Source organism: Geotrypetes seraphini, chromosome 7, assembly GCF_902459505.1.
Source record: "Geotrypetes seraphini chromosome 7, aGeoSer1.1, whole genome shotgun sequence".
In the NCBI taxonomy this organism is placed as follows: domain Eukaryota; kingdom Metazoa; phylum Chordata; class Amphibia; order Gymnophiona; family Dermophiidae; genus Geotrypetes; species Geotrypetes seraphini.
In genome coordinates, this window is record NC_047090.1 from 100,512,855 (window position 1) to 100,539,998 (window position 27,144).

Sequence of the window (27,144 nt, forward strand, 5' to 3'; positions counted from 1 at the left end):
TTCGCTTCATAAGACATACTCCCCCCCCCCCCCAAAAAAAAAAAAAATAAATAAATAAATAAAGTGGGTGGAAATGTCTGTGCATCTTATGGAGCGCATATTACCTTTTTAAATCCTGGTGGTCCAGTGGTGTATCGGAAGGAGCGAGTTACGTTTTTAAAGCTGTTCTTAAGTCGGATTTGTATGTAACTCAGAACTTATAGATTTTAAGATTCTTTCTGCTTACCTTTGCTCCCAGCTGAAAAGAGGGCCAACTGTCCCTACCAGTGTTCCTTCTAAGGTACACTATCCATAACCACACACTGTTCTTAATGTGGACAGGCATCATTTCTGAATCTGTGTAGGAGTCTATGCCACTGGAATCAAATGAAGCCGCAACCGTGTTCTTAAGTACGAGTCTTACTTAAGTTGGGTGTCTGTAACTCAGGGACTGCCTGTATTTCACTTATTACTCCTCATTTTATCAGATATTGCTCATGCGTTTTTAGAAATTATTCATTTTGTAGTGTAGTGTAGCGCTTGATGATGGTCTCGGTCTGCACAGAGACCTCTGTCCACCGTCCTGGGTCTGACCTTGCTTCCTCAGAGGGGGGCATGCAGCTGGAGAGCAAGAAGGAAGGATGTTTACAAATGGGATTGCCGGTGGTGGCGAATGGCAGTGACTCCACATTGGGGAGGAAGGGTGCAGGAGACCTGTATAGTACTGTGTACCCCTTACAAGTGGTTACTAGTGGTAAGGATTGAGGGGCGTGCTTCCAACTGCGGGGACAAAACTTTTCAGTGTTCTTGCAGGCAGTGAAAAGTTTTGTTTCCGTGTCTGTGGCGAGTCAGTGTTTGGTGTCTCTATAGCCTCGGCCCACCATGGCTCACCATGGAGTTTCTTCACCATGTCATTCTCTAATTTTGGTATCCTACACAATATGGTAAACCCTTCCTGATATCCCTTCCACTAGAGAAAAATGTTGAAAGGAACCCAACCAAGAACCTACTTTTATAGTACATCACTGGTACTATTTCTTTCTTCCCTTTCTTGCCTTCACTCAACTACATTCAATTCATTATTACTATCTTTTCCACCTTCTACTCAACAATTTATGCACATACGTTAACACTGACTTTGTATCCATTTAAATAAGGATAACTTCAGAGTGTTCAAGAAGTTCTTTGACAGTAGAAAAATATAGAAATAGAGGTAAGGCATGTCTAAAAATAGCAAAGACAGTCTTAGTCTGAAGTACCAATTTTTGTATTTTTTTTCTAATTCCATCTGGAAATAATTTGTTAAACATGTTAAGAAATCTGCTAATGTAAAGTAACCACTTTTTTGTATACAAAAGTCTTTGAATCTAGCAATTCTTATTACTGTACTCCTTTCCATGTGAAATTGAGGGTTGGGAAATGAAAAGTGTGATCTCCAGGTGGCTTCTTGGTGCATTAATGATCTTACCAGACTTCCACTTGATTGATCCAATTTGGTGTGATTTCTCAGAACTGTAGAGTACAAGTATTGTACAGTAATTCAACTGGGAAAAAAACATGTAATGCAATACCTCTAAATGACTGTTCTTTGTTATGAGATATGCCAGTAGAGACTGAAAACTTTAATGTTTGCACAGGAATGTGTAAAGCAGCTGTTACTTGACAAATAAGTTAGCAGGAAAGGCAATAGTGTTCTTCCAAGAAAAGAGTTTCATGCACATAGACCCAAGTTTCTAAAATGATTATTTAAAAATGGCTGAAGAAAATGTTTACTATTAAGGTATATTCCTCTCCGCTGGACAGGCTCTGTTGTCAGATAATTTACCTGTTCAGTTTGATTGGAAGCCACAAGTTCCATCCAAGAATTGCTGGTCGATTTGGTTGAGGTATAAATGATAGCCATTATTGTTTTCCCCCCAGTTTTATTAACTGTTGGTTTTGAAATTATAATGTAAAATATATACACAAAGAGATGCCAAAATTCCACTTGCTGTCCAAGAGCATTAGCTCAAGTGAACTACAGTAAGGTTTTTGTCACTTATGTAATCCCATATCAATAGGTTTTTCAAAAACAGATGTAAATTTCCATAAGTTTTTTTATGCATAATAGAAACATAGAAAGTACAGCTCCTCTAGAGTGAATATTACACTTCAAATTTCCTTACACCAGTGTGGTGCATAGAAATAGACCAATGATTTTCAACCAAGTTCTCAGATACCCACAGCACTGCTTCAATTGTATGCAATTGTGGTTGTCCTGAGAAATCTGATTGGCTGGGTGTGTCCTGAGAACCTACTGACCAGTTTCTGACATCCCTTTCCTGGCAAATTTTTATTACATTACATTAGTGATTTCTATTCCGCCGTTACCTTGCGGTTCAAGGCGGATTACAAAAAGGATCTATCTGGCCATTTCCAGAGGAATTATAGAATAGTTAGAGAGTAGTCAACTTGGTTCATAGAGATGAGGTGGTTCTTGTGGCGTTAGGTTGTTTTAGAGAGTGGGGAGGCGTTAGGTTGGTTTCGATTGTTGGGTATCAGATAGATAGTCCCCATTCAACACAATGCTGGGCAAAATAGAGACTATTGTAAAGAACAAAGGGGTCCTTTTACTAAGGGCCTCTTCTATCAAACTGCACTAGCAGTTTTTAGCGCAGAGAGTCATGCTGCTCCCGACGCTCATAGGAACTGTTATGAGCGTCGGGAGCAGTGCAGGCCATTCAGCACGGCTCACCGCGCTACAAACTGCTAGCGTAGTTTAATAGAAGAGACCCTAAGTTGTGGTATAAAGTAGCCTTAGCTTGCCCTTACGTGCTAAGCAGTAAAATGGCCAATTTTATAATTTTTGTATTAATGGCCATTAGCATTCAGCCATTTCAAAAAAAGTACCATGTTAGCACATACTGACACCAGACTAGCCATGCCATATGTCTCTAAGGCTCGCTGGGGGGTCAACACATCCATGTGCTTTTTTTTTGTTGTTGTCTCCTGTCCTCTGGAATAATCCGCCAAAAGTAATATGTGCAATTTAAAAAAAAGGAGAGTGTGGCATAGTGGTTAGAGCTACAACAGCCTTAGCACCCTGAGGTTGTGGGTTCAAACCCCGTGCTGTTTCTTCCACTGCCCCAGGTAAATTAAATAGACTGTGAGCCTACCAGGACAGATAGGGAAAATGCTTGAAGTACCTGATTTGTAACCTGTTCTGAGCAACTTTGGGAGGACAAGCTAAAAAAAAAAAAGTAAAAGCATTTAAAAACTATTAAAGACTCACTTATTTATATTAGCTTTCAATATTGAGCTGGAGGGAGAGCAAAAAATATACTTATGGATATGGATATACATTGTAATAAAAAATGTGTTTTCTTTTGGTTTGCGTATTTCTTTTTAAGTTTTTTCCTTTTTTTCCGCCCCATCTGGAATTAATGTGTTAGGGCTGTCCTATCATGACACTGGAATTCCTTTCCAACAATATCTGTTTTTTCTTATTGTAAACCACCTAGATCTGCATAGGCCAGGCAATATATCAAATTTTTAATAAACTGTCATTGTTTTTTTTAGGTAGTAAGGGTTCATGTGATAATCCCGTGCTAATCAGTGCACTGTAATGTAGCTGTGCTAACTGAACTTAGAAATCACTAACCTCTATGCCCTTCCCCGAGACACATCCTCTTAAGAAAAATGAAAAAATTTTTTAGTGTGTAGTTAGTACAGGGGTCTCAAAGTCCCTCCTTGAGGGCCGCAATCCAGTCGGGTTTTCAGGATTTCCCCAATGAATATGCATGAGATCTATGTGCATGCACTACTTTCAATGCATATTCATTGGGGAAATCCTGAAAACCCGACTGGATTGCGGCCCTCAAGGAGGGACTTTGAGATCCCTGAGTTAGCATGTGACAATTAGGCATTTACTGCAAGATGCTTGAGTGCATCCCGTAGTATGCGACTTTAAGCTGTGGTAAATGCACGCTACCCTAAAAGGACCCCCAAATTATTGAGCAAATACATATGAATGGTTTAACGGGAGAAAAATAACATGAATTTAGCCATGGTAAATCTTGCTCACCAATCTGCTACATTTTACTCTGAAAGTGTGAATAAATATGTAGATAAAGGTGAGCTATTTTATATTGTATAGCTGGATTTCCTGGGGTTACCAGATTTTTAAAGTAAAAAAAGAGGGTACATGGTCCCATCCCATCCCACCTCCCAGCTCCACCCTATCTCGCCCCTAGTCACGCTCCCATACAAACCCTCGTTGTCTTCCCTGAGGTCGGGGCTGCATCTGGAGGGCTTCCACGCAGGCGCAGATGCAACACGATGACACGCAACGTGATGACCATGCGCTAAATTAGAAATTAGCATATGGTCATTCATTCCTAAAATAGAAGATGTGGTAATTTTACTGCGGTGCTAAAAGTGGCCTCGGCATGTGGGAAACCCATGTGCTAATAAAAGTGCAGGCCACTTTTTAGTGTAGCTTAGTAAAAGAACCCCTAATTATGGCCTTTGTAAATATATTAGGTCAGCCTTTATATATTAGAAAACTCCCTTAGCAAGCACTTTGAGGGAAATTCTGATAAGGGTAGCCTAAAGTTAGATGCCTAGATTATAACTGCCGACGCCTAACTTGTTTTAATTGGCTTTAAGTGGTGCAATTATTGATCGCACCATTAAAAGCTGAGTAAAAAAAAAAAAAAAAAAATTAAATCCTGGGTGCCTCCTGGGAACAGCAGTTCAAGTTAAATTTATGTAATATACCACAAATATAAAACCAGGGTTAAAATCTAAGCGGTTTACAAACTCATATAAAAGGAGGGTTAAGAAACAAACTAATACCAAAACAACCAACATCAAATAAGAACATGAGGAGAGAACGAGAGGTTAATTACAGTAAAATCTGAGGTGTGGAAAAGGGAAAAAGATAAGACATCAGGCTAGGGAGTAAAAGGAGTCCTTGTTTATCTTGGTTTATTATTATTTATTTATTTATTTTTGCTATTTAATCTGCTCTGTCAGATTGTGAATAAAAGGCCTGCGAGAAGTAATAAGCTCTTGAAAGCAAACTTTCATTGCAGATGTAGTGTGGTAAGGAATTCCAAAGTGTAGGGGCATAACCGAGAAAGAAGAGTTCCTGGGAGTATCAAGAAATAACTGTCTAAATAATGGGACAGTTAACAGTTGTTGTTGTGAAGATCAGAGGGCTCTCTTTGCTGAGTAATAAACCAGAAAACTGAATAGAAATGAGGGAAGACCATAGTAAAGAACATTGCTAGGCACCCGGGTGTTAGCTGAACTCATTTTGCTTATTGCTTATCATATTCCTTTCAAATACAGTGTTCTTTACTATCAGATGCTTTCCTGTGGTCTTCCCTCTTTTCTATTCAGTTGTCTGGTTTATTACTCAGCAAAGTGTAGGAGCAGAGTTGGCCTTAGGCGCCACTAAGTGCTACTAGCTGTGATTCTATGATGAACCCAGGTGCCAGAAATGTAGGCCTTTAAAACCTTGGCCTACATTACCAGTGCCTAAGTTCATCTTTCTGTTTCAAAGACATAGGATTCTGTACTGAAACTGTTATCCTCCTTTAGTTGCGAACTTTGCAGAACAATGTCACTCACAATCTTTCAACTCCTCCCCTTAAGCAATGGAGAATAGCTCCCTCTTCAGTTTTTAATTTTGCAAGTGAACTTAGAAGATGTGTTCTGCTCTACTTCTTTTTATTATTTTTAAGTATTTTTGTTTATTGGTTCCTTTTTCCTGTGTGGCTTCGTTGCTCAGAGGTCAAGTTTATTTAAAATTTGAATAATTGCTTAATCATACTTCAAAGTGATATACACAGTTAAAAGCTTTACAACTTTCAGGGAGGATGATACATGTAACATAGACTTGATGTACATGACATACGCTACAAAAGGGAAAAGGTGAGAAATACAATAATTGATAGTAAAGGAAACAAATTGGGGGTAAAACAACAGGAAGGGATAAGTTAGAAGTGTCAGGAGGAATCATAGATCAAAGTTTAACAGAGCTAACCAAATCTAGGGAACTAATCAGTCAAAGGCATCTTTAAAAAGAAAGCACTTTAACTTGCTCTTAAATCTGTCTATAAGACATTCTTCCCTTAAGTGAATGGGTAGGGAATTCCACGTTTGTGGTGCTGTGACAGAAAAAATATATTGTGGAAGTGTGCTGATAATTTTAAGGGAGGGGACCATCAATAAGTGTTTGGTCACTGGATCTAAGCATTCTGGTGGTAACATAAGGAACCAAGAGTCTATCAATGAAGGTTGGGGCTTTATAAAGAAGAGACTTGAGAGTTAGCAGGCATATTTTCAAGGTTATGCAATGGGACACCTGAAGCCAATGAGCTTTTTAAAGGAGCAGCGGAACATGGTCAAATTTCTTTGCATTCATAATGAGTTTGATAGAAGCATTTTGGATGATTTGTAAATGTCTTCTTTTAGGGCAATTCCCTTGAATAGGGCATTACAGTAATCAATTTTGGAAATCACCAGAGAGTTAGAATCATCAGAATGTTAATTGATTTAGGCTCCAAAAATTTTGAAACAGAACGAATTTGGTGTAATCTGAAAAAAGTGGACTTAACTACACTACTGATATGTTCATGATAAGATATCTTCTGATCAAATGTAACCCCTAAGATCTTGACCCCTAAGAGTTGATCACCTGAAGTGTTTCACCCTTGAGAGTGATAGGAAAATCGAGTTTAAGGCCATCTTTCCAAGGAAAGAACATTACCTTTGACTTTGATAACATTGAGAGCAAGCCTGTTAGTTCCAGTTTCTTGTTGATCGCTGAAGCATCCAGAGGGTTTTTGGAGTCCTTGGGATGTAAAAAGTTGATGTCATCGGCATAAGCAAATGCACTAAACCCAATGGATTGGCAGAGAGTCATCAGAGGAGCTAGAAAGATATTAAACAAGAGTGGTGAGAGGATAGACCCTTGAGTAATACCATAGTCTACGGTGAAATTTTCAGAAGTAGAGTTATTGAATAAAACTGATGAGGATTGGTTAGCAAAGTAAGATTGAAACCACAAAAGAACTTGATTGGTAATACCTATTGCTTCCAGTCTTTCTAAGAGGAGAGTATGGTCTCTAGCAGGGGTGCCCAATAGGTCGATTGCGATCGACTGGTAGATCGCCAAGGCAATGTGAGTTGATCGTTGAGCCCATCCTGGGCTCTGTGATAGACTCACATTGCCTTCATAATCTACCGGGCCGATCAGCCTTCCTCTCCCCGACTTCAAATTTGCCATTGGAGAGGAATTTCCGGGCCAGCCAATCGCTGCCTGGCTGGCCCGGAACTTCCTTTCCGATGGCAGAATTGATGTTGGGGAGAGGAATGCTGGTGGGCCTGACGCAGTGAAGCAGGGAAAGCTTGGGGTGGCGGTGGCTTTGGGGCCTGTTCCCCGATGGCGGCGGCGGTGGTTTGGGGGCCTGTTCCCCGATGGCGGTGGCAGTGGTTTGGGGGCCTGTTCCCCGATGGCGGCAGTGGCTTGGGGGAGGGCAGGGCGAAAGAAAGAAAGGGGGCAGGCACGGAGACAGATGGAAAGAAGGGAAACAGAAAGAAAGAAAGGGGCATGAAGAGAGAAAAACAGAAAGGGAGGCAGCGAGAAAGAAAGGGCAGGGAGAGAGGAAGAAAAAGTTTGGGGAGGGAATGAGGTCTGGAGGAGGGGAAGCAGGGAAGAAAGATTGGATGCACAGTCAGAAGAAAGTACAACCAGAGACTCATGAAATCACCAGACAACAAAGGTAGGAAAAATGATTTTATTTTCAATTTAGTGATCAAAATGTGTCCGTTTTGATAATTTATATCTGCTGTCTATATTTTGCACTATGGCCCCCTTTTACTAAACCGCAATAGCAGCTTTTAGTGCAGGGAGCCTATGAGCGTCGAGAGCAGTGCTGGGCATTCAGTGCAGCTCCCTGCGCTAAAACTGCTATCGTGGTTTAGTAAAAAGGGAAGGGGGTATATTTGTCTATTTTTGTATGGTTGTTACTGAGGTGACATAGCATAGAGTCATCTGCCTTGACTTCTTTGAAAAACCCCCGGAATATAAATGATAATTAACATTTTCTCTGTGTACAGTGCGCTTTGTGTTTTTTAAAAAACATTTTATTGTTGGTAGATCATTTTGACTTGGTCATTTTTAAAGTAGCTCACAAGCCCAAAAAGTGTGGGCACCCCTGGTCTATAGTGTCAAAGGCAGATGAGAAGTCCCCTTCTTGTGCATACTCCTCTGGGGAAAGGATGCAGACCCACGAGAGTGGGCTGGTGCTAACAGGCCAATCTCTTGGAGTACCTGTGGAGCCAGAGAAAACAAAAAAAACTCTGTGGAGTGACGACGTTCCCAAATGGACTTTATTTGAAAGTATCAAAGTTCCAAAGGTACACTAAAATCATCCACATAAAATAATTCCATCCACATAAAAGTAAATCATCCACATAAGAGCCTTAAAGGACCTAGTCCGCTAGGGACACAGGACCCAACACGGTCCGCGTTTCGACAAAAAGGTGAGTACGTGGGAAACAATTGTGTGGTGAACCGGAAGTGAGACACTGCTTGCATTGCTGAAAGGGTGGAGTTGAAAGATGATTTAAAGTTTACCTTGGTTGTATTAAAACATCTCCCTTTGCCTTTTTTCCTGTTTATATCCCTGCTTGACAATATCCACAGAAACTGTGACGGGGGATCCACCTCAGGACTAGTGTTGCTGCATTTCTCAGCAGCCTTCAACACTGTGGATCGTAATAATAGGCCTATACAGCTGGCAGAAACTGGTATCAGTAACACACTGTTTGCATGGTACAAGTGCTAGTTGTCAGACAACTTGTTGTTCAGCAACAGCGCTTCATCTTGGACACTGAAGTGCAGGGTAACACAGAGATCCATATCACCTTCTATCTTATTTAATAACTACCTCGGCCTTTAGCTGAACTGTTTCAGTTCATGGACACAAACCTCTATATTATGCTGATGCTGTTCAAATACTGCCAGTTGAACCAGATCTAATCACAGCTTTGAGTAAAATGACTGCCTGTTTATAGCAACTCAGGAATAGGCACAAAACAACAAACTGTGCTTGAACCCAAATAAAAGAGTCTGTGGATTCCAAACACAAGTGGACAAGTACCTGATTTCCAAAATACTATTTGGAAATTGTGAACTCCCCTAAAATCACAGGATACTGCTGGACTCATCACTTACTGTGATCCCACAAATTCAAAGCAGCCTTTACACACTTTTCTATAACTTGCAGAGAAACTATAAAATCTCTCCTTATCTTGAAAATACAAGTCTGACATTAGTGATTCATGCTGTGATAATGTCATGCTGGACCACTGTAATGCTCTGCATATTGCTCAAACCAAAGAAAGCTTTCACCACCTTCAATTAATTGAGAATGCTGCAGCATGACTGATAGAGGACTGCAAGTGGTATGGCGATATCACACTTTTCCTACAAAAACCGTACTGGTTACTAGTACCTTACAGGGCCAAATATAAAACTATCTTTGATTTTCAAGATCCTCAGACAAAATGAGCCAGAGTATCTAAACAACAGGTTGCTCAGAGTATCAAAAGGGAATGAAAACGGTGAATGGGACTTGATATACCGCCTTTCTATGGTTATAATCAAAGTGGTTTACACATTATATACAGGGACTGAAATCACACAGTGTAATACCTACCAGCAAGCAAGCTTTCTCAGGAATAGCCACTAGAGAATGACACAGGGATAAATTTTTCCCCGTCCCCGCGGGAACTCATTTTACCGTCCCTGCAAGTTCTTTTTCTGTCCCTGCCCCATTCCTGCAAGCTCTGTCCTCATCTGCACAAGCCTCAAACACTTTAAAATCATAAGTGTTTGAAACTTGTGTGGTTAAAGCAGAGCTTACAGGAATGGGACAGGGACAGTGACAAAACTCACCGGGATGGGATGGGGAAATTGAGTTCCTGCGGGGACAGGGACAAATTTTGTCCCCTTGCCATTCTCTAATAGCCACCACACTGTAACTCTCCCCAAGGGGCTGTGCCTAGCACAAGACTACCTTTACCTCAGGACAGATAAAATCTTGGATCTTCTCCCAAGAGAATATACTTGGCAATTGACTGTCTGATGTTATAGTGGGTTCTCATCTGGCATCCAGTGATCACATGTTATAGTTTAATATTAAGACAGTTGTAGAGAGGGCTCATTCAAAAGTGAAGGTTCTAAACTTAAAACAAACAAACAAAAAACTAGCTTCCTTGATATGGGGGATTTTGTCAAGGAGCTGTTTGGATGAGAACATCTGGAAGAAGGAAAGCAGTGGGTAAAACTAAAAGGAATTATTATAAAGGCAACAAACCATTTTGTATGGAAAGTAAGTAAGGGAAAGGGAGTTGATATGCTGCCTTTCTGAGGGTACAGTCGAAGTGGATTACATATTATATACAGGTACTTATTTTGTATCTGGGGCAATGAAGAGTTACGTGACTTGCCCTGAGTCACAAGGAGCTCCAGTGGGAATCGAACCCAATTCCCCAGGGCCTCAAGCCATTGCACTAACCACTAGGTTCTCAAAAGTAGTACCGTATTTTCACGCATATAACGCGCGCGTTATACGCGTTTTTACCCACCGCGCATACCCCTCGCGCGGTATACAAATTTTTTTTTACATAGTCCCCACCCCGCCCGATGCCCGATTCACCCCCCCCAGCAGGACCGCTCGCACCCCCACCCCGAACGACCGCTCGCACGCGCTCCCACCCGCACCCGCATCCACGATCGGAGCAAGAGGGAGCCCAAGCCCTCTTGCCCGGCCGACTCCCCAACTCCCTGACAATATCGGGCCAGGAGGGAGCCCAAACCCTCCTGGCCACGGCGACCCCCTACCCCGCACTACATTACGGGCAGGAGGGATCCCAGGCCCTCCTGCCCTCGACGCAAACCCCCCTCCCTCCAACGACCGCCCCCCCCCAAGAACCTCCGACCGCCCCCCCCGCCGACCCGCGACCCCCCTGGCCGACCCCCACGACACCCCCACCCGCCTTCCCCGTACCTTTGTGTAGTTGGGACAGACGGGAGCCAAACCCGCCTGTCCGGCAGGCAGCCAACGACGGAATGAGGCCGGATTGGCCCATCCGTCCCAAAGCTCCGCCTACTGGTGGGGCCTAAGGCGTGTGGGCCAATCAGAATAGGCCCTGGAGCCTTAGGTCCCACCTGGGGGCGCGGCCTGAGGCACATGGGCCCAACCCGACCATGTGCCTCAGGTTAGCTTGGGTTCCATGGTCCGAAAAACGATGTAGACTAAAACTAGCCTTCCCCTCTCCAAGCGGCATCCACTATTCAGGCAAACTGGGAAAATCCCTTCTCTTCAAAATCACAGGTCTTTGGAACGACCTCACCACCCCGCTGCGGAACCTGAGCTCCCTTCAGTTATTCCGCAAACAACTGAAAACCTGGCTTTTCAGCAAATTGTAGCTCTATCCTTCCCCCCTTTCTCTCCCCCCTTCTACACATAAGTTCATGTAATCCTTTTTCTTCTTCTCTACCCACTGTTTTAAGTTCTTGTAAACCGTGTCGAGCTCCATTCTCATGGAGATGATGCGGTATATAAACTTAAGGTTTAGATTAGATTAGATTAGATGTAAATGTCTGGCCAGACTAGATGAAAGGAGAGCATTCACACGATGGATCTTCCAGAAGCCATGCCCATCGTGTGAACGCTGTTGTTTCATCTAGTCTGGCCAGACATTTACATCTTCAGCGTTTTTCGGACCATGGAACCCAAGCTAAGAAAAAAAAATATTTTTCTTTTCCTGTGCACAGTGATGGGTTTAACACCCTGTTGATAATTACATTGTGGTGGTGGTGCAGTTTTTTGCCGATGATAGGAAATTAAGCAGGTTTGAACTCATATCAGTTGATTGTTTACTGCTGAAGCATATGAAAGTTTGAGGCTTTTTCTCCACCTTTTTGCACGTAATGTTTATCGGGGGTGTTTAGCCCATCCCTGGTGAGTAATATTTTTGTGGATTTTTTGGGATTTAATTCAGACTCCCATATACCTTGAATCCCCCTAGGCATATATTTAATTTAAACCGTTTGTACCACTTAGCCGCTGCACCTTTACAGTTCACTGAACAGGACCCTAGTGATATAAGCTCTGGTTGTACATTCTGAACCTTATTTTGCAGAGGAGCAGCTTTTGTACAGTGTAACAGCTGAATCCACCTAAATTGTTATTGGATAGGAAGTTTATATTCCTCCGCCAGAACAGAAAATGGCACCCATTCTTGTTGATGTCTCAGTTGTTTAACTAGCCAAATTCCCGCTCTACTCCATATTTTCCAGTCAGTAGTTGCTCCTTGAATATGTATTGTGAAGGAGTGAATAATATAAGCCTGGGATCCCTTAAGGACACCCTTACTGAGAATTGAGATAGCTTAAGTTGAGAAAACTAGATTTAGCTTCCTGAGTCAGGAGGGCATGGCTCAGGCAGAGAGACGGTTAAAAGCCTTATGGCATAACATAACAGGGGAGCCCCAAGGAAGGAGTAAGGGATTATTCAAATGTGTTTTTAACCCTAAGCCACAGTATTGGAAGATGGACCCAGGGCAGGAGAAGGTGTTCAAAGGGCTTGGCTTGCGTTGTCCGATACTCAGGGAACCCAAGGAAGGCAGGAGCTGCCTCCCACATACGCCTCCAGAGATTGTCTATGAAGTAACAGAAGATTGCCAAAGTAGACTAATTTATCCCTTTGCTTGTGAGACTGGGTTAATTGGGAAGACAGGCTTTACAAATCTCAATATTAACTAGTCCTTGTCAGGGACAAGACGGAAAAAAAGAAAGTCAAGAGATTTGCTCTTCTTACTTAGTCTGCCAAGTAAATAGGCTGCTTCACCATAGGGGATTTTGTTTTACTTGTAACCCTTGTATAGATGTTGTATTTGTGAGGGCTCTATGCCTAGATGCTAGCACACATTACAATATATGGTTCAGCAGCGGCAAAAATGGCAAACAGAATGCTAGGAATAATAAAGAAGGGGATCACAAACAGGTCAGAGAAGGTTATCATGCCGCTGTACCTGACCATGGTGCGCCCTCACCTGGAGTACTATGTACAGCACTGGTCGCCTTACATGAAGAAGGACACGGTACTACTCGAAAGAGTCCAGAGAAGAGCGACTAAGATGGTTAAGGGGTTGGAGGAGCTGTCGTACAGTGAAAGATTTGAGAAACTGGGCCTCTTCTCCCTCGAACAGAGGAGATTGAGAAGGGACATGATTGAAACATTCAAGGTACTGAAGAGGATAGACTTAGTAGATAAGGACAGGGTTGGGAGACCGAGAGGGCACTCTCTAAAATTGAAAGGGGATAGATTCTATACGAACGTAAGGAAGCTATTCTTTACCCAGAGAGTGGTAGAAAACTGAAACGCTCTTCCAGAGTCTGTCATAAGGGAAAACACCCTCCAGGGATTCAAGACAAAATTAGACAAGTTCCTGCTGAACAAGGACGTACAATGGTAGAGCTAGTCTCATGGCGCTGGTCTTTGACCAGAGGGCTGCCGCGTGAGCGGACTGCTGGGCAGGATGGACCACTGGTCTGACCCAGCAGCGGCAATTCTTATGTTCTTATTAGTGCTTCTTAGTAAAAGAAGACAATTTTCATTGAACTCCAGGGCTTGGGACCTCAGTGTAACAGTGTAGGGATATGTACGTGGGATAAAGAGACTAGCTTTGCCCTAGAGAGGAAACTCAAGAATTTAATAATAATAATTTTATTCTTATATACCGACAACGCTGTAGTAGTTCGAGGTGGTTTACAACGAAGAAGAGCTGGACAGTCAGCAAATGTAGGTACAATGTAAAGTCATCAAAATATAGGTAAGCAGGATACAGAGGTAAGGCATAAGAGAGCTTGGGAAAAAATTTGGTTAGAGTTGAAGAGATGAGGCTTAAGAGGTCTTAGGTTACAAATTGGTTAGACAAGCCAAACAGGAATTTTTTTATTTTTTTTTTCTGTTTGGAGATTGCAGTGCTGTTATGAAAATCTGGTTTGATATGGTCAGAAGAATGTAGTAGTTTGTGCTTTGGCTGGCATTGCAAGTCACACATAACCAGAGGAGCTGACAAGTTTAACACATAAATGTGTTTTATTGGTAGCAGTCCTGGAGGTGAATACCATTGCAAGCATCTGAAAATTAGATTCTAGAGAAGGTAACTCATAATACTCATTGTGGAGGGAGAGGGAAATTTTGAACTGCTACCATTGAATTTTAACTGCAATAGTTAAAGAAACCTAGTCCAGAGTAGCAATTGAAGTTGGAGCTGGAGCAGCTGCTTTTCCTGTTGGAATGCAGGCTTTTGGATATAGCAGGCCAGAAAGAGCAAGGAATTTCAAGCTATTGGCTAGATTTAGAGCCGCTGTATTTTAAGCTGCAGCTGGAAAAGTTGGACAGTCTGGACTGGAATAGCTGTTTGTGCCAAGATCTCTGCTTTTACTGGTGAGAGACTAGTGCTGTGCATATAACGGAGTAAAGGAAAAATGTTCTGAGATGTGAATTAAAGAACAAGAGTGGCAGAGAACATGGATAGCCTTGCAGCAGTGTCCTGTCTCTGGGAATGGGATGCGCCTAAGAAAAGCCCAGATCAAGAAGAAAAAAAGAAAACACAAAGTTCAGCTAGCAAAGAAACTAAGGGGTTAGCTTATGAGGCTAACAAAGGCTCACAATCTAACTAAAGTACCTGAAGAAACAGTATGAAAAATAAAAATAAAAAGACAGAGGTAGAGATAGAGATAGAAATATTCCAACAAGTAATGAATAAATAATTTAAAGATAGAATTAAAATAATAATTAAAGTAAACAAAATAGAGATAAAAATAAGCATAAAGAGAAACAGAAACACACTCCAAAAAAGCATCAAGATCTTTGACTTGTAATTATTATGATCATTTAACACCAGATCTTAAATGCCTTTCCGGAATACATCATATCCCTATCCCTCTCCATACCCACCTCCATCTCCATCATGATGTGTTTGAATCTTTCAATAACCTCTACCACCCCTCTCCACACCCTCCCCACCCACCCAATGGTACTCTTTACCCCACCTCATCAAAACACACCAGTATTATTTTCATTCAATTAAATAAAAGCCCAATTAAGAGACCCAACTACGGCCCTTAGGATGTAATTCTTGCAAATATGAATCCCAGGTTTGTAGAAACAACATCTTTCGCTTTCTAGTAATTCCAGCATCTCTAACTTCCCTAGATTTCAAACGTACGGACTTTAATGCAATGGGAAAGTACCTGAAGAAAGAGCTGTTAGGATGGGAAGACATAAGAGAAGTGGAAAGACAGTGGTCTAAGCTGAAAGGAGCGATAAAAATGGCTACGGACCTTTATGTGAAGAAAATCAATAAAAACAAGAGAAAAAGGAAGCCGATATGGTTCTCCAACCTAGTGGCTGAGAAAATAAAGACGAAAGAGTTGGTGTTCATGAAATATAAAAAAACCCAAGAAGAGGAGAGCAAAAAGGACTACAGGGTGAAACTGAAAGAAGCCAAGAGAGAGATACGTTTGGCGAAGGCACAGGCGGAAGAACAAATGGCTAAAAATGTAAAAAAGGGAGATAAAAATTTTTTAAGATATATTAGTGAAAGGAGGAAGATAAAAAATGGAATTGCTAGGCTAAAAGATGCTGGGAACAAATATGTGGAGAGTGATGAGGAGAAAGCAAATGTGCTAAACAAATACTTCTGTTCTGTGTTCACAGAAGAAAATCCTGGAGAAGGACCGAGATTGTCTGGCAAAGTTACACGAGAAAATGGAGTAGATTCTGCGCCGTTCACGGAGGAGGGTGTTTATGAGCAACTTGAAAAACTGAAGGTGGACAAAGCGATGGGACCAGACGGGATCCATCCCAGGATACTAAGGGAGCTCAGAGAGGTTCTGGCGAGTCCTATTAAAGACTTGTTCAACAAATCTCTGGAGACAGGAGTGATTCCTGGGGATTGGAGGAGAGCGGATGTGGTCCCTATTCATAAAAGTGGTCACAGGGATGAAGCAGGAAACTACAGGCCGGTGAGCCTCACTTCAGTTGTTGGAAAAATAATGGAAGTGTTGCTGAAAGAAAGGATAGTGTATTTCCTTGAATCTAATGGGTTACAGGATCCGAGGCAACATGGCTTTACAAAAGGTAAATCGTGCCAAACGAACCTGATTGAATTTTTTGATTGGGTGACCAGAGAGCTGGATCGAGGACATATGCTAGATGTAATTTACTTGGATTTCAGCAAAGCCTTTGATACAGTTTCTCATAGGAGGCTGTTGAACAAACTTGAAGGGCTGAAGTTAGGACCCAAAGTGGTGAACTGGGTCAGAAACTGGCTGTCGGACAGACGCCAGAGGGTGGTGGTTAATGGAAGTCGCTCGAAGGAAGGAAAGGTGACTAGTGGAGTCCCTCAGGGTTCGGTGCTGGGGCCAATCCTGTTCAATATGTATGTAAGTGACATTGCTGAAGGGTTAGAAGGAAAAGTGTGCCTTTTTGCAGATGATACCAAGATTTGTAACAGAGTAGACACCGAAGAGGGAGTGGAAAATATGAAAAAGGATCTGCAAAAGTTAGAGGAATGGTCTAATGCCTGGCAACTAAAATTCAATGCAAAGAAATGCAGAGTAATGCATTTGGGGATTAATAATAGGAAGGAACCGTATATGCTGGGAGGAGAGAAGCTGATATGCACGGACGGGGAGAGGGACCTTGGGGTGATAGTGTCCGAAGATCTAAAGGCGAAAAAACAGTGTGTCAAGGCAGTGGCTGCTGCCAGAAGGATTCTGGGCTGTATAAAGAGAGGCGTAGTCAGTAGAAGGAAGAAGGTGTTGATGCCCCTGTACAGGTCATTGGTGAGGCCCCACTTGGAGTATTGTGTTCAGTTTTGGAGACCGTATCTGGCGAAAGACGTAAGAAGACTTGAGGCGGTCCAGAGGAGGGCGACGAAAATGATAGGAGGCTTGTGCCAGAAGACGTATGAGGAGAGACTGGAAGCCCTGAATATGTATACCCTAGAGGAAAGGAGAGACAGGGGAGATATGATTCAGACGTTCAAATACTTAAAGGGTATTAACGTAGAACAAAATCTTTTCCAGAGAAAGGAAAATGGTAAAACCAGAGGACATAATTTGAGGTTGAGGGGTGGAAGATTCAGGGGCAATGTTAGGAAATTCTACTTTACGGAGAGGGTGGTGGATGCCTGGAATGCGCTCCCGAGAGAGGTGGTGGAGAGTAAAACTGTGACTGAGTTCAAAGAAGCGTGGGATGAACACAGAAGATTTAGAATCAGAAAATAATATTAAAGATTGAACTAGGCCAGTTACTGGGCAGACTTGTACGGTCTGCGTCTATGTATGGCCGTTTGGAGGAGGATGGGCAGGGGAGGGCTTCAATGGCTGGGAGGGTGTAGATGGGCTGGAGTAAGTCTTAACAGAGATTTCGGCAGTTGGAACCCAAGCACAGTACCGGGTAAAGCTTTGGATTCTCGCCCAGAAATAGCTAAGAAGAAGAAAAAAAAAAAAAATTTAAATTGAATCAGGTTGGGCAGACTGGATGGACCATTCGGGTCTTTATCTGCCGTCATCTACTATGTTACTAAATGGCCAACTGATGTAATTGGTTCCGCCAATGCCAAAACCTCAGTGGGTCAGGGATCGTCCAATACTGAAGTATACATTTTCTAGCCAATAGACTCATTTTCCTACACAGCGCCTTATGTCCCTTAGGCAAATGGCCAAAAGCTTCTGGCAAATCCAAAATAAAGAGGGAAGGAGAACAGCACAAAGGTCTTCCAATTATCTTTGACATATAATTTATTATTCGCTTCCAAAAGTGCTGAACCAAAATGCATGTCCTAAAGTATGACCCTCCCTCCCACATTTATGACATGGTGTAGGAAGACCTCCACTATAAAACAATTGTGTACGCGTATAATAGGCACGTAATGTAACCCTATAATACGTTTCTCTTAACAATGTACACGGAGTCACTCCAGGTGTCGCTCTTAAAGTTCGGGCAACATCCCAATGTCTCAAATTAAGCTGTAAATCTTTCTCCCATTTATCCTGAATATTTATCTTTATAGTTTGTCTTTACTCTTGTTTGTCTTGTAACTCTGTCAATCAAGGAAACAGTTATTTCTTTGTAGTTTACAAACTGTATCTCTCTATAGAGAAATAAAAAAAAAAAATTAGCAATGCTTTGATATGACATTGATATGAGTATGATATGCAGGAATAGCAATGCTAAAATACTGATTTACAATAATTATTTTGTGGACCGGCACCAGTCCGCAGACCGGCAGTTGAAGAACACTGGCCTAAGTCGTGGGCCAGACCCCACCCATCTCCAACTAATCTCCGCCCCAGACCCCACCCCCATAGTAGTACTACCGTACTCCCCCATTCTGTTCCAGGAACCCCTGCGAATCTTGAAAAACCACAAATATGGTTTTTCGTGGGGGAGACTGGAAGGGGCAATGGGAGAGGCAGGCGAGAGCAGCCGGAGTGCCGGCGAGTGAAGGAAATCACACAGCTCCTGATTGGTAAGGCCCGACTTTAGTGCAGGAAGAGGTGGTCGGAGCATACAGCAAGTGATTTTCTTCACTCGCTGGTGCTCCGACTGCTCTCTCCAGCTGTTCTGGTCGGCGATTCTTGGTCGGAAAATACCGCGAATGACCGGGACCGCGAACCGCCAATCACGAATGACCGGGGGAACACTGTAATTGTAACACCATTTTTCCCATTCATTTTTCATATATACACACATAATATAATCATATTGACAACACATAATGGTTAACCACAAAATTAAACTACACAAGGCGCACACTGTATGCTTCTCAACATTCATTCCTACCAGAACACAGATAACCCCATGCAAATATGGGACCAAAAACTAAAAGTACTAATATATACAGACAAACCCTAAGATGCAAGACTCTGCATGCAGTACAACCCCAGAGGAAAAGAAACAAATGCATTTCTTCCTGAACAGACAGCAGATGTAAATTTACCCAGCTTACTGAAGCTAGTCCTGTATTCTGCTTAATTAAGGATTGGTACACTGATTTATTTTTTGTTCTGTAAAGGTTTGGTACTAAGATATAAAAGCTAGATTGCAAGCCTACCTGACTTTGCTGTCCATTTTAAATACCCTATTGACAAGTTAGGAAATACCAAGTTTTTGGACAAGAGAGCTGAAATTGCTGAACCTTGAAGAATGATTGCAGTCTGTTCTGGGGGTTTTTGGTTTGTTGTATTTTTTTTTTTAAATGAAGCTGCAGGTATTTCCCTTCTAGTAGCTCTGTAATTTTTTTAATTTCATCTCCATGTCTGTCCACAGGTTATCTTGACAAATCAGATTACCACACGGCTGAGCAGAAATGCTCCACGGATAGACTTGGTGTCTCCAGCTGATGACTTATCCCTGTCTGAAGGTAAAAGACTCCTTAGATCACATTAGAAACTTTACCTTGACCAAAAAAAAAAAGGGAAAAGAAAAGATAATTACAGGTAGTTTGGTTTTCTCTGTTTCATCTCTGTGTAATGCTTTTGTATGGCCACTGATTCCTATGCTTTACCTGAGATATCTTACTAAATATCCTTCATGCATATACTATGGAGGGCAATTCTGCAATGAGCATCCTAGTTTCAGGCAGCTGAAATGTGTATAGATGGTGGTTTTTCTAGTTATTAACACCTTAAGTGGCCATTTAGGGATACAAATGATCTCTTGTAGAATACCTATTAGCATAAAAGTATGAGCCATATTTTAATGCTGTGTACTTTGCCAGTGGGTATGTGCATGGGCAAAGTGTACAAATGCATACATGGCTCATAGAATACCATAACTTAAACGTGTTCTGGCTAACACCTAGATGCAAGCATTTATATCAGCTATGGGGAAATAGAAGGAAGACCCTGAGAAAGGTAGAGCCCTGAGGGAGAAGCCAGGAAGGGGTAGCAAGGTCACGGACAGGAGGATAACTATTACAGAGGATAGAAATATGGTAATGGGGAGTATTCTGTTCACTGCACTGACCTAGTCTATGCAGTCATTTGTATAATGTCTATATCTCTGTATCCTTTCTATTATTTTGTAAGCTGCAATGAAATTCCTAGCTGACATTTGCTGGATAAGAACATAAGAATTGCCACTGCTGAGTCAGACCAGTGGTCCATCATGCCCAGCAGTCTGCTCACGCGGCGGCCCTCTGGTCTAAGACCAGCACCCTAACTGAGACTAGCCCTACCAGCGCACGTTCTTGTTCAACAGAAACTTGTCTAACTTTGTCTTGAATCCTTGGAGGGTGTTTTCCCCTATAACAGCCTCTGGAAGGGCGTTCCAGCTTCCTACCACTCTCTGGGTGAAGAAGAACTTCCTTACGTTTGTACGGAATCTATCCCTTTCAACTTTAGAGCGTGCCCTCTTGTTCTCCCTACCTTGGAGAGGGTGAGCAACCTGTCCTTATCTACTAAGTCTATCCCCTTCAGTACCTTGAATGTTTCGATCATGTCCCCTCTCAATCTCCTCTGTTCGAGAGAGAAGAGGCCCAGTTTCTCTAATCTTTCGCTGTACGGCAGCTCCTCCAGCCCCTTAACCATCTTAGTCTCTCTTCTCTGGACCCTTTCGAGTAGTACCGTGTCCTTCTTCAGGTACAACGACCAGTTCTGGACGCAGTACTCCAGGTGAGGGCATACCATGACCCGGTGCAGCGGCATGATAACCTTCTCTGATCTGTTCATGATCCCCTTCTTTATCATTCCTAGCATTCTGTTTGCCCTTTTTGCTGCCGCTGCACATTGTGTGGACGGCTTCAACGACTTGTCGATCAGAACTCCCAAGTCCCTTTCCTGTGAGGTCTCTCCAAGTACCGCCTCGGACATCCTGTATGGTATGGTATGGTAAGTGATCAAGCTTTAATGTATGTACATTTTCAACCAATTGCAGTAGTGTTCTGTAAAGAAGAGTAGGTGCTTACTTTTCTTTGCAGAATAAGCTTGAAATAGTCACCTACTTACCCTTCCTAGTCTAATCACCCTGTTATACCCTTCAAACGCTAATTCATATTGTTACTATTACTTGTGATTTATTTACTTATTGATGTATTCAGTCATTTATTTAACAAGAGAGGTGAGCTTTTTGTTGTAAAGAAGTTTACATTTCTGCATTATTATTGTTTGCATTATTATTATATGCCTCACATTTTAAATTTAATTTATAAAGACCTATGTGGTAACATGGCTCTGCGGCCTGGACTGGAACTTTTAGGAATACAGCCACACATGTGGGTTGCAAGTAATGCAGTAGCTTTATTAAATGCAAAGTAAGCACTTTCCAAGTATGTTCTCAACACTGGCTGGACCCTAAACAAACAGTCACTTAGGCCCATATTCTATAAACGGTGCCTTAACTTAGTGCTGTTTAAAATGCTACTTTAAAAATTTCAAGGTGCCAAAATCAAACCTTGGTGGATTTTTTTTTTCCACAAAACAAATCAAAATACAACAAAACAATTAACTATTGTTAAATGTTAGTTGCAGTTCAAAATTTGAACTGGTCCCTGACTCATTTGGTTTAGGGGATCGTTTTACTAAATTGTGGTAAAATGTGCAGGTATTGTGGCTTAACGCAAGGAAGAAAGGCTTTGTTTTAAAGGTTCTTTTGTGTTACTTTATCAACTTCCTTTACATTCCATAAACAAAGGAAGAAAAAAGTAGAAGTAAATTAACATTTTTGGCACTGTTCCATGAAATCTTAATGTGTTCTCTGTATTGGCATAAGGTATCATATGTGTGCAGTGCATTCTTCTTTGCTGCTATCAAACACTGGCAATTCAACAATCAACTTTCTTTAATCAAATTCCTTTCCTTTTTATTTATTGTAATAGCATCTGGAACAGCAGACTCCCAAACCATACTTGGTTTCAAAGCAAAGAAATAAGAACTCCCAAATAAACAAAAGCATAACCAAGGCCTACTGAGATCCAACAAAAATGAGACTGAAATGTACCTGCCAGCTGCAGGTTTAAATCCTCCTCTTACTGAGATCAAACACAGGCTTTGTAGTTGTCCCATAATGTACATAGGTCAGCTACCAGCCACAGCAAACTAAAAGGAATGCGTTACTTTCCCTCTGTAAGCTCAGTCACATTACCTGTTAAAAACTAGAGGTGCGTTTTTCCCATTTATTTTCACTTAGGCTGTGGGGAAAGTTGTTTGTGAAGAAACTCTATTCACTTTAGGCCATGCCACATTCACTTGAACACGGTAAACATGATGGGATATTAGTGTTAACTTACAAGGACCAGACTTAATCCTTTTTTACTTTCAATTTGTTTTGCCGTTGATTATGGTATGTTTCTCCAGTTTCCCTGGTTTTGCCTCCGGCAATTTTATTACATTAAGAATCCAGTAGGCAAGGCCCAAATATTATCCATCTGTATGGAACCATAAACACAATTCTATAATGGGGAAACCACCTTCATGTGCTGTTGCATTCGTTAGTGCACAAATATATGCACTTATGCGTGCAAGTTTACACTTAACCTGCAAAAGTGCCAGCAGTGTAACAGCTTGCTTTAGTGTCATTGGGGCACATAATAAAAAAGTCTAAATGTCAAAAAATCATCCTAAATCGGCACTTGGATTTAGTAATTGCCTTTTGGAACGTCTAGTGAGGTGTCCCAGCCTCTGTGTCCAGAGCTTGAGATGGGCATAGTGGAGGTATGTTATAGACAGTCTTTGGGTATGCATAAGGGAAGGTTAGATTTGAACATCTTGCAGCAATAATCAAACATTTTACAAGATGTCCTGGATGGAACTTAGATGTTTGAAGCTAGACCTGTTTTAGAAATGTCTAAGTGCAACAAAGGTGCCCAGACTGACCAGATGATCACTGCATGTATCAAGGTAAGATAACCCCACATTCCCCAGTGTTCACTGACCCCCTTTCCACCACACAAAAATGAGAACAAAAAGGTATATACTTGTCTCTAGAACAGCAGCATCTGGTATGGGGAAGCCTAGTAGAGCATCAGGTGTGTGGCGTTACCTGATAGGTGGGCTAGTGAACCATAGAGAGAAGGACCCAGGCCCATAAGCCACTCTAAACACAACATCTATTGTATTAAGTATGAGCCCATCAAAACCCACTTGAACCCTACTATTCTTCCATATAGGTACCACCTACAACCATAAGGGCTATTGGAGTGGTACATAGGTAGGTATAGTAGGTTTTGGTGGAGTTTTAGGGGTTCACCATAAATTAGAAGGGGGTTAAGGTGAGATATACATCTGACACACTTCATGTTAAGTTCACAGCAGTGCTCTCTAAGGTGCTCCACTGCTCTTTTGGGATGTCTATGTGGCCAATCCATTACTATGCTGGCCCATCCCATGTCTAAATGGTCTGGATTAGGACGTTTTGAATATGGATGTTTTTGTATTTGAAAATGGCAAAAAAGTTAGATTTCCTAAAGGCCAAGACATCCAAATAGGTCATTTAAAAAAAAAAAAAAGTGGATGTCTAGCAGAGAGTTTCTCAACTTCTTCAAGCCAAGTACCCCCTAACGAATATCAACTGAATACCCCCCCCATTCTCCCTTTGTCCTATGTTGATATCCCCTCTCTCCCTTACTTGCTCACTCCAGGGCCACATTTGCTCCCTTCAGGACCTTCCAGCTGGGCTGTTGCTTCCTTCCTTCAGCCGCACTTGTTTGCAGGAACACGGGTAGCGGCTCTTGCCTGCTGCACGTGGCTGACCTGCAAGCCTTCCCTCTGATGTCAGCTCCGACATCAGCGGAAAGGCTTCCGGGTCAGCCACATTCAGTGTGCAAGAGCCGCTGCCTGCATTCCTACAAACAAGTGTGGCTGAAGGCAGGAAGGACTGTTGAGGTAACTGGGATCCCTGGAAGGCTTCCCTCCGACGTCAGCTCTGACATCCGAGAGAAGTCTTTTGGGTTGGCTTTGGCGATGCAGCTGGAGGGCAGGAAGGAGAGCATGGGATCCCTGGTGACAGCAGCAATTGAGGAGGAAGGGGAGGCAGAAGACCCGTGCAGTGCTGCATACGCCCCACAAGTGGCTCACATATACCTAGGGGTACTACGTGTACTGCGTGTTGAGAAACACTGGTCTAGCGGTTTCAAAAATTGATGTTTCCCCATCACGATATTTGGACATCTTGTGGGATATATCCAAAGTCAAACTTATACGCACTATTGGAAATACCCCTCTGTGTGTTTAAATGCAAGGGGGTGTACACGTGGGGTAGTCTCCCACTTACATGCGTAACTTAGATATTACTGTAAGTTATGCGCATTTATACCACAATGGCTGGTATAACTGTGAGTGTATAAATGTAAAGTTTATCAATACTAGATTATGCCAGTCTTCTATAATGAATTTGGGCACCCAGATGCTTTTATAGATAGGCTTTCACAACTTGGCATCAGGGCACCTAAATAGTGGCACTCCATGAGATTAGTCCCATAGCTACAGCTCATTGACTATGCTGACAATTATCAGTAAAATATGTCTTTAAAGACCATACATTTCATAATGTATATATTGCAGTACAAAAATCATTTTTGTTTGGAAAGCATAAGTGATGTATTAAAGCTTAAGTGATGTGTTAATATAGAATTACTATTAATTACTTTTCCTTTTAGTGTCCTTCCTAATGGAGGCAGATCCATCCAAAAGCCATAAAGCAAGCTAGTCAAACTCGTTCTATTGCTGGAGTCTAGCCTTTTGATCATGATTGAAAACTAAGTTTGCTGGCTGAGGAGAAGACATTTTTTTGTCATATTTAGAGAATTAACCCTCTTTTTGGCCATTAAAAACAACTATGTCTGAGAAAATAAAAATATTACTACATTTGAATCCAAATTTTTGAAGAATCCCAAAAATGATGATGAGAACCCCCCCCCAAAGAAACAATGGCCTTTAGGAAGAGTGTAATATTAGTGCATCACAAGCACTGTTTCCCACAATATACTTTTTCCACAAAGGGTGGTGGCTATACCATGTTTTTGATTTGTCTAGTCTTTTCTGTTTTTATGCCTGCCACTGAAACCTTGATTATTTGGATCTTAGATCAGCACTGCAACCAGGCTTTATGCCTAGAAATCATGACAAATATTATTTCCTTATTAATAATTGTACCCTGAACATTACTTGCAGTTCTAAAAGTACAGCATCTTGATCACATCTGGTTTTGTCTGTATTGATGTTGTGTTTTCTGCATCGTTTTTAAGTTCCCCTCACTTGCAACACAACAAGAATACATTTCAGTGAATAAAATACCTCTGGTGCATTTTTCAAAGTTCTGTAGATGGATCCAATTGTCTTTCTGTTCATCTAGTTGTCATAAAATGCCATAAAAAATTTCATAAAAACATTGCTTTATTATTTGAAATCTGAGTGCAAATTAATGACTGCAGATATGCTCTAAAATTCCCTCCCTAAGACTTCTAAAATTGTCAAATTGAAGTTGACATTAGCATAATTTTCTGTGCCAACCCTTGTGTTATGTTTGACTGAAATCTGGCAATGATAGAATGATCATAGTTGTCTAAAATAACCTATTTTCCATTATTCCATTGGGAATCCTACAGGGATCAGATACGGGAAGGATGGCATTGAGCCTGTCACTAGGATGAAATGTAAATATTCAAGTTTTCAGTGGATCAAAATGTGTTTGCTTTATTTGGCGCTAAAAAGCCACACTAATTACCTGGAGTATTGCATTGAACTGCTTTTTTCCCCTTCTCTGCTTGTGTATGTGGATATGTAGCATTCTCTCAGTTTAGCAGTATTTAGCTGATATTGCATTCTGCTGCCATATTTAGCTTTTTTTGGCTCTATTTTTGACCAAAAGGTGCAAAATGCTTGCAAGTCACTTAACTTTCATCAAGTTTAAACTGTGTATTTTTTGCCTCAGGATTTAATTCCTTGAAATAATGTCTCGAAGGAAAAATGTTCCACAAAAAAGAGCATGCCAACAAATCTTTTACAACAAACTCGTAATATGTTTGCTTGTTGCCTTGAAAGGCCTTTTTCTAGAAATTTTTTGCTTGCAATTCATTTTTTGCAGATTTTTATTTTCTCTTTCTGAGATGAAAAATATGTAAGTACTTAGGCCAAAGATAAACTAGTGCAAAACTCTGCAACTAAACTGACTTGCAGTCTTTTTGTCCTCTTTCACCATACTTTGGCCTGAACATTAAAACTTATTCTTATGCATACTGCAGCTTTAAAAGGCACAAACCACACAAGGCTTCTGGGTTTCTAGAAATAGGCTGTGGAGAATTAAAAAAAACTGGCTAAGAACATAAGAATTTGCCGCTGCTGGGTCAGACCAGTGGTCCATCGTACCCAGCAGTCCGCTCCCAAGTGACCCCTAGGTCAAAGACCAATGCTCTGAGACCAGCCCTACCTGCATACGTTCCAGTTCAACAGGAACCTGCCAACTTTGTCTTAAATCCCTGGAGGGTGTTTTCCCCTATAACAGCCTCCAGAAGAGCGTTCCAGCTTTCCACCACTCTCTGGGTGAAGAAGAACTTCTTTACATTTGTAGAGAATCTATCCTCTTTTAACTTTAGAGAGTGCCCTCTCGTTCTCCCTACCTTGGAGAGGGTGAACAACCTGTCTTTATCTACTAAGTCTATTCCCTTCAGTATCTTTAATGTTTCTATCATGTCCCCTCTCAGTCTCCTCTTTTCAAGGGAGAAGAGGCCCAGTTTCTCTAACAGCTCCTTTACCATTTTTGTCGCTCTTCTCTGGACCCTTTCAAGTAGTATTGTGTCCTTCTTTATGTACGGCGACCAGTGCTGGATGCAGTATTCCAGGTGAGGGTACAGTGGCATGATAACCTTCTCCGATCTGTTCGTGATCCCCTTCTTAATCATTCCTAGCATTCTGTTCGCCCTTTTCGCCGCCACCGCACATTGCATGGACAGCTTCATCGACTTGTCGACCAGTACTTCCAAGTCTCTTTCCTAGGGAGGTCTCTCCAAGTACCGTCCCAGACATCCTGTATTCGTGTATAAGATTTTTGTTACTGACATGCATCACCTTACACTTATCCACATTGA

At 41.8% G+C, this 27,144-nt stretch overlaps 1 protein-coding gene across 7 annotated transcripts in view; it reads left to right on the forward strand.

Moving 5' to 3' along the window:
• The window catches only part of RAD51B (RAD51 paralog B), a 1,288,364-nt gene that overhangs the window by 409,515 nt on the left and 851,705 nt on the right, over positions 1-27,144 (forward strand). For all 7 annotated transcript variants that reach the window (XM_033953094.1, XM_033953095.1, XM_033953092.1 and 4 more), the window contains one exon: positions 19,392-19,485. In XM_033953094.1, the coding sequence (XP_033808985.1) occupies positions 19,392-19,485 (94 nt within the window). The remainder of the gene's footprint in view (positions 1-19,391; positions 19,486-27,144) is intronic.